The 17,174-nt window shown below is 43.2% G+C and overlaps 1 protein-coding gene across 1 annotated transcript in view; it reads left to right on the forward strand.

Moving 5' to 3' along the window:
* Positions 1-17,174, forward strand: part of LOC112224771 (glutamate receptor ionotropic, NMDA 2C-like) — an 86,072-nt gene that overhangs the window by 39,954 nt on the left and 28,944 nt on the right. The window contains exon 8 of the mRNA XM_024388447.1: positions 11,826-12,037. Coding sequence (XP_024244215.1) covers positions 11,826-12,037 — 212 coding nt within the window. The remainder of the gene's footprint in view (positions 1-11,825; positions 12,038-17,174) is intronic.

A 17,174-nucleotide genomic window follows, 5' to 3' on the forward strand; every position in this document is an offset into this window, starting at 1 on the left:
CACAATACTGTGTGTGACACTTTGATAATGACAAAGTGAAAATAGACATTTTTGCTGATTTATTGAAACTTAAATACAGAAATAGAGTCAGCTCCAAAAGTATTAGTACAGTGACACTGTTTTGGTTTTGGCTCTGTATTGCACCACTCTGGATATGAAATTATCAATGACTTTGTTTGAGGGTATTTTCATCCATAGCGGGTGATTTTACAATTGTTAACAAATTTACTTACACTGTACGTGTATTAAAGTAGTCGAAAGTGTAGTATCTGGTCCCATATTCCTAGCATTTGCTGTTTGTTTTGGTTGTGTTTCAGATGATTTTGTCCCCAATAGAGATTAATGGTAAACAATGTATTGTGTCATTTTGGAAGAACTTTTATTGTAAATAAAAATATAATATTTTTCAAAACACTTCTACATTAATCTGGAATCTACCATAATTACGGATAATCCTGTGTCACACTGTGAACTGTTTCACCTGTCCTCTCCACCCCCCTCCAGTTGTCGCCAATCTTCCCCCTTATCCCCTGTGTATTTATACCTGTGTTCTCCGTATACCTGTTTGTCCGTTGCCAGTTCATCTCGTTTGTCAGTTCAACCAGCATTTTTGTTCTCAGCTCCTGCTTTTCCCAGTCTTTCTTTTTCTCGCCCTCCTGGTTTTGACCCTTGCCTGTCCTGACTCTGAGCCCACCTGCCTGACCACTCTGCCTGCCCCTGCCCCTGAGCCTGCCTGCTAAACTGTAGCTTTGCCCCACCTCTGGATTGCTGACCTCTGCCTACCCTGAGCCTGCCTGCCATCTGGTATTGTTGCCCCACCTCTGGTTTACTGACCCCTGCCTGCCTTGACCTGTCTATTGCCTGCCCCTGTTAGAATATTAAACCATTGTCAATTCGACGTGTCTGCATCTGGATCTTACCTTGATTTCTGATAGTCCTGAATGAATCGTGAATAATGATGAGACAGAAAGTTGCGTAAATATCACCCCCCCCCCAAAAAAATGCTATCCTCCCTGTTATTATAATGGTGAGAGGTTAGCATGGCTTGGCGGGTATGATATCTGTGCATCTGTAACATTCTCACTTATCATTATTCACTAAAATATATCACTGTCCTAATACTTTTGAGAGCTCACTCTATATCATTTACATAAGTATTCACACCTCTGAGTCAAAACCTGTTAGAATCACCTTTTGGCAGCTATTATCTTCACTGACAGTTTCATACTCTCCCTGACCGTGTCTGTAATACCTACATGTTTCAAGCAGACCATCATAGTCCCTGTGCCCAAGAAAGCGAAAGTAACCTGCCTAAATGACTATTGCCTGTGGCACTCATGTCGGTAGCCATGAAGTGCTTTGAAAGGCTGGTCATGGCTCACATCAACACCATCAACCGGAAACCCTAGACCCACTCCAGTTCGCATACCGCCCCAACAGAGCCACTGGTGACGCAATCTCAATCACACTCCAAACTGCCCTTTCCCACCTGGACAAAAGGAACACCTATGTGAGAACGCTGTTCATCTGACTACAGCTCAGCGTTCTACACTATAGTGCACACAAAGCTATCACTAAGCTAAGGACCCTGGCACTAAACACCTCCCTTTGCAACTGGATCCTGGACTGATGGGCCACCTCCAGGTGGTAAGAGTAGGTAACAACACATCTTCCACGCTGATCCTCAACGCGGGGGCCCCTCAGGGGTGTGTGCTTAGTACCCTCCTGTACTCCCTGTTCACCCACGACTGCGCGGCCAAGCACGACATCCAACACCATCATTAGGTTGGCTGATGACACAACAGTGGTAGGCTTGAGCACCGACGAGATAGCCTATAGGGAGGAGGTCAGAGACCTGGCAGTGTGATGCCAGAACAACAACCTCTCCCTCAACGTGAGCAAGACAGGAGGATGCTGATCATGGACTACAGGAAAAGGAGGGCCATTCACATCGACGGGGCTGCAGTGGAGCGGGTCGAGAATTGATATCATTTGAGTCAATTGGAGGTGTACCTGGGGATGTATTTCAAGGTCTACCTTCAAACTCAGTGTCTCTTTGCTTGACATCATGGGAAAATCAAAATAAATCAGCCAAGACCTCAGAAAAAAAATCGTAGACCTCCACAAGTCTGGTTCATTCTTGGGAGCAATTTCCAAATGCCTGAAGGTACCATGTTCATCTGTACAAACAATAGTACGCAAGTATAAATAACATGGGACCACGCAGCCGTCATACCGCTCAGGAAGGAGACTCATTCTGTCTCCTAGAGATTAATTTACTTTTGTGCGAAAAGTGCAAATCAATCCCAGAACAACAGCAAAGGACCTTGTGAAGATGCTGGAGTAAAAGTATCTATATCCACAGTAAAATGAGTCCTATATCGACATAACCTGAAAGGCCGCTCAGCAAGGAAGCAGCCACTGCTCCATAACTGCCATTAAAAAACCAGACTACGGTTTGCAACTGCACATGGGGACAAAGATCCTACTTTTTTGGAGAAATGTCCTCTGGTCTGATGAAACAAAAATCAAACTGTTTGACCATAATGACCATCATTGTGTTTGGAGGAGAAAGGGGGAGGCTTGCAAGCTGAAGTACACCATCCCAACCATGAAGCATGGGGGTAGCAGCATCATGTTGTGGGGGTGCTTTGCTGCACGAGGGACTAGTGCACTTCACAAAATAGATGGCATCATGGAAAATAGTTGGAGAATTGGATATATTGAAGTAGCATGTCAAGACATCAGTCAGGAAGTTAAAGTTTGGTCGCAAATAGGTCTTCCAAATGGACAATGACCCCAAGCATACTTACAAAGTTGTGTCAAAATGGCTTAAGGACAACAAAGTCAAGGTATTGGAGTGGCCATCACAAATGCCTGACCTCAATCCTATAGAACATTTGTGGGCAGAACTGAAAAAGCGTGCGTGAGCAAGGAGGCCTACAAACCTGACTCAGTTACACCAGCTCTGTCAGGAGGAATGGGCCAAAATTCACCCAACTTATTGTGGGAAGCTTGTGGAAGGCTACCCAAAACATTTGACCCAAGTTAAACAATTTAAAGGCAATGCTACCAAATACTAATTGAGTGTATGTAAACTTCTGACCCACTGGGTATGTGATGAAAGAAGTAAAAGCTGAAATAAATCATTCTCTCTACTATTGTTCTGACATATCACATTCTTAAAATAAAGTGGCAATCCTAACTGACCTAAGACAGGGAATTTTTATTAGACTGAGTTTAAATGTATTTGGCTACGGTGTATGCAAACTTCTGACTTACACTGTATGCAGGATGCTACCCACCCTCCACAGCTTGGCCTTCGCTCCAGAGCAAAACTCCAAACCCATAACATAATTATTACTAATTGACTAATTACCTAATGCAGAGATTACTGCTTTCAAGGTTTTCTTTTTCCAAGCTATTCGGAGGGTGCTCTAGCAAACAAACAGCAGAGACCCGAGGACACCATTCCAACCTGGAACTGAGTGAGTAGCGTTTGGTCTGATGCTATTTTGTAAGCCTAGAAGAAAAATAAAAAATGTTTTTTTTTTTAAATAATAAAGTGCATTACAGTGATATATTTTACTTTATGGTGACTGCAGGCTCAGTTAAGGCTCCGAGGCTTGCAAGGACAGACCAAATACAAATTCATTTAGCACTAAATTGTGACGTAAACAGTCTTTGGGCCCAACAAGTGTCAGGAGTCTTTGAAGAGTCTTCTGAACCCCCCTCCTGCTGTTCAAAGACCATTCCCTGGCATTTTCTACAAGAAATCTGCCTCTAGAAATAAAAGCTTATCCCAAGTGTGTGTGACACCTACTCCCATTGCTTGCTGCACTGCTGCTTGGATTCCACCTGGCCATCTGTTTGCCGTCTGCCCTGTCCTGTCTCCCCTTGTCTGGTACAGGTACCTCCACCACACTCACCGCTCTCTCCTGAGCTTTTGCTCGCCTCCAGCACACATGGCTAGCCCAAGTCTATTCGTTATATATAAAATCTCTTTCTTGTGCATTTTGCTATTTTGCTATTTGCCTCATGACTCCTGCATACTTTGTTGACTACAACCTTCTTTACCCAACTGTGGGACAGACTATGTTTGTTCCCACACTCAGGACTCTCTATTGGTTACACAAACCTTTTGCCTCCCATCCTATTCTAACCACCTCTTGCCGGCTTTGTATTCATGTTACCTGATGAAATTGCTGTACAATATGATCTTGTTGCCATCTGATGCACATTCAGATATCATAAATCAGCACGGCTGAGCTCTCCCTGTACTCTGTCATGCCTTGATTGTATTACAGTTTATGATATCTGGAAATGTGCATTTACCCCCTGGCCCACCTACTGTTGCTAGCCCCAATTCTGACTTGTGCTCTGATATCTGCTTCACTGATTTCTGCTTTCGTAAAAGCCTGGGTTTTCTGCACGTTAACACTGGAAACTTATTACGTAAAATGGATCAATTGAAAGTGTGGGTTCACAGCTCCTATCCAGATGTGTTGGTCATTACTGAGACGTGATTAAGGAAGAGTGTTTTGAATACTAATGTTAACCTTTCTGGTTATAACCTTTTTCGGCAAGACCGATCTTCCAAAGGTGGGGGAGTGGCAATCTTTACCAAGGATCACATTCAGTACTCAGTTGTCTCCACCAAGTCTGTCCCCAAACAATTTGATTCGCTGGTTTTAAGCACAAAACTCTCAAATAGCTCTTGTTGACTGTTGCTGGGTGCTATCGTCCTCCATCAGTATCGGCCTACGCTTGCTAATAAACTTTAATAAGCAAGCCTTCCTTCATGAACTGTGTAACAAGTGCACTGAGAGTCAGGAAGAAAGTTCAGGGAGTGTTTTAATAAATATACACTGCTCAAAAAAATAAAGGGAACACTTAAACAACACAATGTAACTCCAAGTCAATCACACTTCTGTGAAATCAAACTGTCCACTTAGGAAGCAACACTGATTGACAATACATTTCACATGCTGTTGTGCAAATGGAATAGACAACAGGTGGAAATTATAGGCAATTAGCAAGACACCGCCAATAAAGGAGTGGTTCTGCAGGTGGTGACCACAGACCACTTCTCAGTTCCTATGCTACCTGGCTGATGTTTTGGTCACTTTTGAATGCTGGTGGTGCTTTCACTCTAGTGGTAGCATGAGACGGAGTCTACAACCCACACAAGTGGCTCAGGTAGTGCAGCTCATCCAGGATGGCACATCAATGCGAGCTGTGGCAAGAAGGTTTGCTGTGTCTGTCAGCGTAGTGTCCAGAGCATGGAGGCGCTACCAGGAGACAGGCCAGTACATCAGGAGACGTGGAGGAGGCCGTAGGAGGGCAACAACCCAGCAGCAGTACCTCTACCTCCACTTTTGTGCAAGGAGGAGCAGGAGGAGCACTGCCAGAGCCCTGCAAAATGACCTCCAGCAGGCCACAAATGTGCATGTGTCTGCACAAATGGTCAGAAACAGACTCAATGAGGGTGGTATGAGGGCCCGACGTCCACAGGTGGGGGTTGGGCTTACAGCCCAACACCGTGCAGGACGTTTGGCATTTGCCAGAGAACACCAAGATTGGCAAATTTGCCACTGGCGCCCTGTGCTCTTCACAGATGAAAGCAGGTTCACACTGAGCACATGTGACAGACGTTACAGAGTCTGGAGACGCCGTGGAGAACGTTCTGCTGCCTGCAACATCCTCCAGCATGACCGGTTTGGAGGTGGGTCAGTCATGGTGTGGGGTGGCATTTCTTTGGGGGGCCGCACAGCCCTCCATGTGCTCGCCAGAGGTAGCCTGACTGCCATTAGGTACCGAGATGAGATCCTCAGACCCCTTGTGAGACCATACGCTGGTGCGGTTGGCCCTGGGTTCCTCCTAATGCAAGACAATGCTAGACCTCATGTGGCTGGAGTGTGTCAGCAGTTCCTGCAAGAGGAAGGCATTGATGCTATGGACTGGCCCGCCCGTTCCCCAGACCTGAATCCAATTGAGCACATCTGGGACATCATGTCTCGCTCCATCCACCAACGCCACGTTGCACCACAGACTGTCCAGGAGTTGGCGGATGCTTTTGTCCAGGGCGGGGAGGAGATCCCTCGAGACCATCCGCCACCTCATCAGGAGCATGCCCAGGCATTGTAGGGAGGTCATACAGGCACTTGGAGGCCACACACACTACTGAGCCTCATTTGGACTTGTTTTAAGGACATTACATCAAAGTTGGATCAGCCTGTAGTGTGGTTTTCCACTTTAATTTTGAGTGTGACTCCAAATCCAGACCTCCATGGGTTGATAAATTTGATTTCCATTGGTAATATTTGTTTGATTTTGTTGTCAGCACATTCAACTATGTAAAGAAAAAAGTATTTAATAAGAACATTTCATTCATTCAGATCTAGGATGTGTTATTTTAGTGTTCCCTTTATTTTTTTGAACAGTGTATTTAACAATAAACACGTAACACAAACAACGCACCAACATGAAAACAGAGTCAATAACACCTGAGGAAAGAACCAAGGGGAGAGACAGTTCTAGGGAAGACCATCAAGGAGTTGATGGAGTCCAGGTGAGTGTCATGAAGCGCAGAAGCACAAGACGATGGTGACAGTTGTGCTGGATAATCAGCAGCCTGATGACCTAGAGGCCAGAGAGGGAGTATACGTGACAAACTGGCCTCTGTAAAATGGTATAGAATCAGCTTGAAGACGCTTGGACATTATTTTTTATATTTTCAGTGGTATTGTTAACAAACATGCCCCCATAAAGAAAATGAGAATTAAAAACAGGTTCAGCCCTTGGTGCGACCATGATCTTGCAGAGTTACTCCACTTCAAGAATTGCATTTGGCGAAATGCTCGGCAAAAGGCTAAGGCTGACTGGCTATCATTCAGGCAAATGAGAAATAAGTGCATTCAGGCTATCCAGAAGGCCAAAGTTAGTTACTTTATGGAGCAGTTCTCTCTCTGAGGGTCTAAACCCAAGAAGTTCTGGAAAACGGTTAAAGACCTGGAGAATAAACCCTCCTCCTCACAGCTGCCCATGTCCCTTAATGTTGATGATGTGGTTGTTACTGACAAGAAGCACATGGCTGAGCTCTTTAATCACCACTATTTAATCTTCAGGTACTCTAAGATGTAAATAAACTATAATATTTTATATGGAAAGAAGTATGATCAATAGGAAAGCAAAATTAGTAAGCGCTCCCTCACTCTCGCACGCCGAATGACTGATAATGTTCCGGTGCTCTCCTCTCCAAAACTCAAAATTCTTGCTTGTTTTTCCAAAAACAAGCCTGAAACATTGAATAAAGATGGTTGACATATAGTGGAAACCATAGGAATTGCAATCTGGGAGACGGAATTACATAGGACCCATAGCTTTCCACTGTAGGAGCCTGGGACCTAAATAATAAAAAATCTCTGGTTGGTTTTTCTTCTGCCATATCAATTCTATTATAGTCTCAGACATTATTGTAACAGTTTTAGAAACTTCAATGTGTTTTCTATCCAATGCTACCAATTATATGCATATCCTGGCTTCTGGGCCTGAGTAACAGACAGTTTACTTTGGGCACGTCAGTCAGCCGGAAATTCAGGAATCTAGACCCTATCCCGAACCAGATTGATTAATTAGGTCAGGATTCCTATTTGACTCAGCCATGCCTCCTTGCCCATCCAGCATTTCCTCATCTCCTACCCCTTCTAATGTGACTATCCCTGATTGTCACGGGTAACTTGGTGCGTGAGGGAAGAATCAGGCGCAGAGAGCATATAGTTCCACAGGAAGACGTGCACTTTTAATATCGCACAGAATATAATGCCCAACCCAACACAACAGGGTACTGTACCAGGTCCAGAGCACGAACACCAAAAAAACATACACACGTAACATATCAGTAATCCCGCACGAAACAAGGGCGGGTAAACGTATTATAAATAAGGAAGCCAATCAAGCACACAAATAGACAGGTGCAACTAATAAGACAAAACAAACAGACAACGAAAAAGGGATCGTTGCGGCTAGTAGGCCGGTGACGACGACTGCCGAGCACCGCCCGAACAGGCAGTGGGGCCAACTTCGGTGGAAGTCGTGACACTGATGCTTCTCCTTCTTTTTCCCCTGCCCGCTACAAAGTTTCTCCCTGCAGGCAGTCACGAGGTGCTAAAGGAGCTCCTTAAACTTGACCCCAAAAAAACATCTGGGTCAGATGGTTTAGACCCTTTCTTCTTTAAGTTTGCTGCCCCTATAATCACCAAGCCTATCTCCAACCGTTTTAACCTGTCTCTCCTTTCTAGGGAGGTTCCCATTGCTTGGAAGGCAGCCACAGTTCACCCTTTATTTAAAGGTTGAGATCAAGCAACCAATTTATATTATGCCCTGTTTATCCAAAGTGTTGGAAAAACTTGTCAATAATGAACTGACTGGCTTTCTTGATGTCTATAGCATAGGTCTGCAATCTGGTTTCCGCTCAGATTATGGATGTGTCACTGCAACCTTAAAGGTCCTCAATGATGTCACCATTGCCCTTGATTATAAGCAATATTGTGCTGCTATTTTTATTGACTTGGCCAAAGCTTTTGATATGGTAGACCATTCCATTCTTGTGGGCCGGCTAAGGAGTATTGGTGTCTCTGAGGGGTCTTTGGCCTGGTTTTCTAACTACCTCTCTCAAAGAGTACAGTGTATAAAGTCAGAAAATATGTTGTCTCAGCCACTGCCTGTCACCAAGGGAGTACCCCAAGGCTCCATCCTTGGCCCCACGCCCTTCTCAATTTACATCAACAACATAGCTCAGGCAGTAGGAAGCTCTCTCATCCATTAAATACAGATAATACAGTCTTACACTCAGCTGGCCCCTCCCCAGATTTTGTGTTAAATACTCTACAACAAAGCTTTCTTAGTGTACAACAAGCTTTCTCTACCCTTAACCTTGTTCTGAACACCTCCAAAACAAAGGTCATGTGGTTTGGTAAGAAGAATGCCCCTCTTCCCACAGGTGTTATTACTACCTCTGAGGGTTTATAGCTTGAACTAGTCACCTCATACAAGTACTTGGGAGTAGGGCTAGATGGTGAACTGTCCTTCTCTCAACACATATCAAAGCTGCAGGCTAAAGTAAAATCTAGACTTGGTTTCCTCTTTTGTAATCGCTCCTCTTTCACCCTAGCTGCCAAACTAACCCTGATTCAGATGACCAGCCTACCCATGCTAGATTACGGCGACATAATTTATAGATCGGCAGGTAAGGGTGCTCTCGAGCAGCTAGACGTTCTTTACCATTCGGCTATCAGATTTGCCACCAATTGTCCTTATAGGACACATCACTGCACTCTATACTCCTCTGTAAACTGGTTATCTCTGTATACCTGTCGTATTTATAAAACCCTCATCCTCCACATACAACACCCGTTCTGCCAGTCACATTCTGTTAAAGGTCCCGAGAGCACACACACATCCCTGGGTTGCTCTTCTTTTCAGTTTGCTGCAGCTATCAACTGGAACGAGCTACAACAAACACTCAAACTGGACAGTTTTATCTCAATCACTTCATTCAAAGACTCAATCATGGACACTCCTACTGACAGATGTGGCTGCTTTGTGTGATGTATTGTTGTCTCGACCTTCTTGACTTTTGTGCTGTTGACTGTGCCCAATAATATTTGTACCGTGTTTTGGGGTGCTACCATGATGTGTTGCTACCTTGTTATTGTTTTGTTGTGTTGCTACCATGCTGTGTTGTCATGTGTTGCTGCCTTGCAATGTTGTTGTCTTAGGTAGTGTTGTGTTGTCTCTCTTGTTGTGATATGTGTTTTGTCCTATATTTATTTATTTTAAAATTTAAAATTTTGAATCCCAGGCCCCCTGCCCTGCAGAAGGCCCTTTGCCTTTTAGTATGCTGTCATTATAAAGAAGCATTTGGTCTTGACTGACTTACCTAGTTTTATAAAGGTGAAATAAAAATTCTGAAAGGTGAATTTGTCACCTAGTGTCTGATGGAAAGCAGTTTTCCTGTGTTAAGCTCTATTCTGGTTTTTTTAATACCCTAAAACCTCCCTAGTCCTTGCCAATGACAAGCATACCCATAACATGATGCAGCCACCACCATGTTTGAAAATATGAAGAGCGGTACTCAGCGATGTGTTGTATTTGCCCCAAACATAACGTTTTTTTTTTCAGGACATAAAGATAATTTCTTTGCCACATTGTCTTTGCATGTTTTGGAGTATTTCTATTTTGTACAGGCTCCCCTCAATTCACTCCATTGTTTAGGTTAGTATTGTGGAGTAACTACTATGTCGTTGATCCATCCTCAGTTTTCTCCCATCACAGCCATTAAACCCTGTCATTGTTTTAAAGTCACCATTGGCCTCGTGTTGAAATCCCTGAGCGGTTTCCTTCCTCTCCGGCAACTGAGTTAGGAAAGAAACCTGTATCTTTGTAGTGACTGGGTATATTGATACACCATCCAAAGTGTAACTAACATTTTCACCATGCTCAAAGGGATATTCATGCTCAAAGGGATATTCAATGTCTGCTTTTTTTTCCTCCCTGGACTTTGTGTTTGAATCTGTGCTTGAAATACACTGCTCAACTGAGGGACCATTGTATGTGTGGGGTACAAAGATGAGGTAGTCATAACAAAATTATGTTAACCACTATTATTGCACACAGAGTGATTCTATACAACCTATGTGACTTGATTGGCAAATATTTACTCCTGAACTTATTTAGGCTTGCCATAACAAAGGGGTTGAATACTTATTGACTCAATACATTTTAGCTTTTAATTTTGAATGAACTTGTAAAACATAATTCCACTTTGACATTATGGAGTATTGTGTGTGTGACACAAAATCTCAATTCAATTAATGTTAAATTCAGGCTGTAACACAACACAATGTGGATAAAGTAGAGGCACTGCATATTATTGTTATCTGTTAACATGTCACATAGTTTATTATTTTCATCAAGACCGTTACAATTTCCATTTTGGCTGATGCATGATGCAAAATCACTGCCATTAAAAAAAAAAAAAAATAGCAACTGACGATGCCATATTTTCCAACCCATACAGCGCCTTGAATAACAGGATTTGTCGTGTATTTATCCACACCAAGGTAAAATCAGCATTTACACAAGAAAAAAATTATAATTTCTGTTCCCCCATACTCCTGCAGCATAAGTACAAATACGGTATGTAGCACCAATGAATCAAACAGTTTAGTGAAACATTTAAATGGTAGCCGCCCATGGCTTTGTACTTTGCAATGATGGCACCGAGGGCACAATTCGCATAGTTAGATATGTACTTAACAGACACATTGTGATCCACAAAGTCTTTGATAATCAATCCCATATACTTGTACTCACTGATCATATCTACTGTGGCCTGGACCACAGCAGTGTTCTAGTCACTGCTGAATTCCAATAGTGTACCACCTTAGTTTTGTCCACATTGATATTCAGATTCAATTGTCCACACCAGTTAAAAACAATATATAACATTTCTTGAAACTTATCTTCACTTTCAGAGATCAGTACAATGTAATCTGCATATAAAAGAAGAGACACTATGATTTATGACTGGAGGGATGGAGTTGGAAGCTCCAGGGAAAGAAACCTGGGTGATAAATGGAGCACCAGTAGGGTTAAGCGAGGACAGGTTCTTAACGGGGATCACTGGGTCCTCTGGGGCTCTGCTTAGAGTCACAATCCATTGGATTACTTGGATCAGCCTCTCTCAGATCTACAGCCCTGAGTGTGTTTAATCCACTTTCATGTACTCTCCCTCTCCCTCTCCCTTCCTACTCCCCCCCCAGGTGGGAACATTAGAGCGGGGTATCCTCCAGGTGCGTTACCCGGTGTGGCCTCGCTATGGCAGTTTTCTGGAGACGGTATCAGATGACCGCCACCTGACGGTAGCCACTCTGGAGGAGAGGCCCTTCGTCATCGTAGAAAACGTGGACCCCGACACTGGCACCTGCGTACGCAACACCGTGCCTTGCCGACGCCAGTCCAACCGCACCGAGAGGTACACACGCACGCACCAACAACAACATGTAAATTGCAAATGTACACAGATGGCTGCACATAGAGTTGAAGTCGGAAGTTTACATGCACTTAGGTTGGAGTCATTAAAACTTGTTTTTCAACCACTCCACAAATTTCTTGTTATCAAACTATAGTTTTGGCAAGTTGGTTAGGACATCTACTTTGTGCATGACACAAGTGATTCTTCCAACAATTGTTTACAGACAGATTATTTCACTTATAATTCACTGCATCACAATTCCAGTGGGTCAGACGTTTACATACACTAAATTGACTGTGCCTTTAAACAGCTTGGAAAATTCCAGAAAATGATGTCATGGCTTTAGAAGCTTCTGATAGGCTAATTGACATAATTGGAGTCAATTGGAAGTGTACCTGTGGAGGCTGGCGTAAACAGAAACAAAAGTATCTATATCCACAGTAAAATGAGTCCTATATCGAATAACCTGAAAGGCCGCTCAGCAAGGAAGCCACTGCTCCAAAGCAGCCATAAAAAAAAGCCAGACTACGGTTTGCAACTGCACACGGGGACAAAGATCATACTTTTGGGAGAAATGTCCTCTGGTCTGATGAAACAAAAATAGAACTGTTTGGCCATAATGACTATTGTTATGTTTGGAGGAAAAAGGGGGAGGCTTGCAAGCCGAAGAACACCTTCCCAACCATGAAGCACGGGGGTGGTAGCATCATGTTATGGGGGTGCTATGCTGCACGAGGGACTGGTGCACTTCACAAAATAGATAGCATGAGGAAGGAATATTATTTGGATATATTGAAGCAACATCTCAAGACATCAGTCAGGAAGTTAAAGTTTGGTCGCAAATGGATCTTCCGAATGGACAATGACCCCAAGCATACTTCCAAAGTTGTATCAAAATGGCTTAAGGACAACAAAGTCAAGGTATTGGAGTGGCCATCACAAAATCCTGACCTCAATCCTCTCTAAAATTTGTGGGCAGAACTGAAAAAGCATGTGCGAGCAAGCAGGCCTACAAACCTGACTCAGTTACACCAGCTCTGTCATGAGGAATGGGCCAAAATTCACCCATCTTATTGTGGGAAGCTTGTGGAAGGCTACCCGAAATGTTTGACCCAAGTTAAACATTTTAAAGGCAATGCTACCAAATACGAATTGAGTGTATGTAAAATTCTGACCCACTGGGAATGTGATGAAAGAAATACAAGCTGAAATAAATCATTCTCTCTACTATTATTCTGACATTTTACATTCTTAAAATAAAGTGATGATCCTAACTGACCTACGACAGATAATTTTTACTTGAATTAAATGTCAGGAATTGTGAAAAACTGAGTTAAATGTATTTTGCAAAGGCGCATCTGGTAAACACATACTGGAAGCTAGATTTTGAGACCGGGATACTTTTATACATTTCAAACACACAAACATACATGCATACACTATGATGCGCTGTTGTCAGAGCACATAGCAGCTGTGTGATCCTTTAAACTGTATCAAACCACGTGCATGAACACACCTGGAGTGAAACGGATTACTAATAGGAGCCAACCCATAACACAACAATGACACACCAGGGGCCAACCATTTACACACTTGTTACATACCCGCTGTGCATCCCTTAGACATTCACACGAGTCAGCACATCAATTATCGGCCCAGTATATTAATAGTGGAGAGATGTGTGGGGAGAGTAGTTGTGCGCGATGGCACATTGATTGGCTGTAAAGAAGATTTATCTGCCAACGCTGGCATATATATCATGGCACTGTCGGGTAGAAATCACACAACCCTCTCTTTCTCTTTCTCCTGATTCAACGCTTCATTGGCATGAATGGGTGGTTGTCACTGTTGCCAGAGCAATGTACATGAAGTATTACATAAATGAACCATGTGTTTGAGCAACAATAATAATAATATATAGGAAAATAATAAACAAAACATTTAACAAACAGCAACAATTGAGAAATATAAATCTGCAAGGGCTATTGTTTCTCTTACATTATGACAGGCCAGGACATCATCTGGAGCGACATCTACTGCATCTACTACATTTTCTCCAAACAAAATGCAGATTTTCTCCTCAAAAGGCAGGTCAAGAAATCCTGCAATTCTGTCTTCAAATTTCAGGAGATAAATACCTCTGATTGATTCGTATTTTGAGCAGTGGAGTAGGAAGAGCTGCTCATCATATACTTCACCTGACCCACAGTGCTTACTTGGTCTTTCTTCTCTGACCTTCCATGCTTTTCTATGGCGTTCTGTCTCTGTTGCCAGGTTATGGTCTCTCTCTCTCTCTGGTCCCTCTCTCGGTCCCTCTCTCGGTCTCTCTCTCGGTCTCTCTTGCTCTCTCGGTCTCTCTCTCGGTCTCTCTCTCGGTCTCTCTCGCTCTCTCGGTCTCTCTCTCGGTCTCTCTTGCTCTCTTGGTCTCTCTCTCGGTCTCTCTCTCGGTCTCTCTCTCTCTCTGGTCCCTCTCTCGGTCTCTCTCTCGGTCTCTCTTGCTCTCTCGGTCTCTCTCTCGGTCTCTCTCTCAGTCTCTCTCGCTGTCTCGGTCTCTCTCTCGGCCTCTCTTGCTCTCTTGGTCTCTCTCGGTCTCTCTCTCGGTCTCTCTCTCTGGTCCCTCTCTCGGTCTCTCTCTCGGTCTCTCTCGCTCTCTCGGTCTCTCTCTCGGTGTCTCTCTCGGTCTCTCTCTCTCTCTCTCTGGTCCCTCTCTCGGTCTCTCTCTCGGTCTCTCTCGCTCTCTCGGTCTCTCTCTCGGTGTCTCTCTCGGTCTCTCTCTCTCTCTGGTCCCTCTCTCGGTCTCTCTCTCGGTCTCTCTCGCTCTCTCGGTCTCTCTCTCTGTGTCTCTCTCGGTCTCTCTCTCTCTCTCTCTCCCCCCTGCTTGGGGAGTAATCAACACTACGGGCTACCAGGGAAAACCAGAACGAGAGAAAGAGGGAGAGAGAGAGAGTTAGTGAAAGTAAAATAGAGGATGTTAATCATATGTTGGGTGACATAGCTCTTCTCTGTGGCAGATGTTTGGTGTAATTGAAAGGTTTTTTACTCATTAAAACTCCTCTCTTTGGACAGCGGCTGGTCTCATTGGCAACATAACTGAACTCCAATAAGTGAGAGTATCGTAAACAGGTTGTTTGTTCAGCAACAAAAACCTATGCATGTGCAACTATGGGGCAAAACAGACAGAGTTGGCTTAGATTGTTGACATGTAAACTATATTTAGTCTCAAATGTTTGAAAACAAATACATTTGCACAATGAGCACTTGTGTCAAATACACCATTATACTGTCGTTGCTAGCAAATTTGAGCCATATTAGCATAGATGTGACATCAGTAAAAACACTTCAAATCAAGACATAGTTTCATCTTGTTCTTGATACCATCTGAAACAAGCCACACCCGCGATTCCCCACATGGCAACATCTTGTCATCGTTGCTAGCTATCTGGCCCATCCCAAATCACAACACACAGACTTCTGCCCCATTTGAAGCGTGTGCACCGTTTTCGTGAAGTTGTCAGCTAACCCTTCTTTAAGGCACAGTCACAAAAGCACCCTCTCTTCTAACTGACTGTGGGCTAGCCGCAACAGTGATGCTATTGGTGCGTGATCCTACATGCTGTACTATGCTTTGTCTGGGCAGAATCCTAACTTGTCCACGTGTGGGTATCTGATTGTAATGTAGTCGGCGTATACCTGTGAGCAGTACTGGTTTGGGGACGCCCAGAGAGCGCGAGAGTTGTACTGCGATGGCAGAATATTCAAGCGCAGTACTGCAAGACCTTAGTTTAGTTATGTTGAAGCTTTGGGACAATTGCAACAACTGATGGCCATGAGATTATCACCGGCTCTCGTTAAACTCTCGATACGAGCTAAAACCACCCGCACAACTGATCTCAATTGCAACCATCGTCCACCACTGTTAAACATCTGCATAATGCCGATTTCGGGGTTATCTTGTAGTCCTGATTCCAACCAACATTTTTCAAGACTATTTTGTTCTCTGGTGGGTATTATCATCGGAACATTTTAATCTTGCTAGTTTTTTAAATTTTTATTTTTTATTTCACCTTTATTTAACCAGGTAGGCTAGTTGAGAACAAGTTCTCATTTGCAACTGGGACCTGGCCAAGATAAAGCAAAGCAGTGTGACACAGACAACACAGATTTACACATGGAGTAAACAATAAACAAGCCAATAACACAAACAAGTAAATGACACAGTAGAGAAAAGAAAGTCTATATACAGTGTGTGCAAAAGGCATGAGGAGTTAGGCAATAAATAGGCCATAGGAGCGAATAATTACAATTTAGCAGATTAACACTGGAGTGATAAATGAGCATATGATGATGTGCAAGTAGAGATACCGGTGTGCAAAAGGGCAGAAAAGTAAATAAAATAAAAACAGTATGGGGATGAGGTAGGTAGATTGGGTGGGCTATTTACAAATGGACTATGTACAGCTGCAGTGATCGGTTAGCTGCTCAGATAGTTGATGTTTAAAGTTGGTGAGGGAAATAAAAGTCTCCAAATTCAACCATTTTTGCAATTCGTTCCAGTCACTGGCAGCAGAGAACTGGAAGGAAAGGCGGCCAAATGGGGTGTTGGCTTTGGGGATGATCAGTGAGATGAGCAGACTAAGAGTGATGTATCTATTTGACGACTGAAACAGAGTATTTCCTTTTCTACCATAACAAATCTACTGTGGCAATTTTCCTGACACGTTGTATGAATGGAAAAAAAAATATGTTAAAGGTGTAGCCTATTCTTAATTATTTTATTTGTCTCCAATTTATGCTCTCCATTAAATGCAATGGCCTTTAAAATAAAATTATCTGATATGGTCATATCAAAATTGAGGGTAAAATATCCCTGGACAGTCCATATTAGAAATTTGCAACTATATCAAGTAAATCATGATTGAGTTATATAATCTATATTTGTTTATCAAATGAAAATGTAGTCATTTACATCATATATTGAAAGGCAATTATTATTTTATTTTGCCATTTAAGGTGAAGCATTTGAATGAAATGAGGGCTACTACTTCTATCTTCTTATACATCAATCAGCCTTGATTTCTGATGCTTCTGATTGGGTGATAATTCATTCGGGGCGGTAGTAGAGAATCTAGACCAGCTA

The sequence above is a fragment of the Oncorhynchus tshawytscha genome, linkage group LG25 (assembly GCF_018296145.1).
Source record: "Oncorhynchus tshawytscha isolate Ot180627B linkage group LG25, Otsh_v2.0, whole genome shotgun sequence".
NCBI lineage: Eukaryota > Metazoa > Chordata > Actinopteri > Salmoniformes > Salmonidae > Oncorhynchus > Oncorhynchus tshawytscha.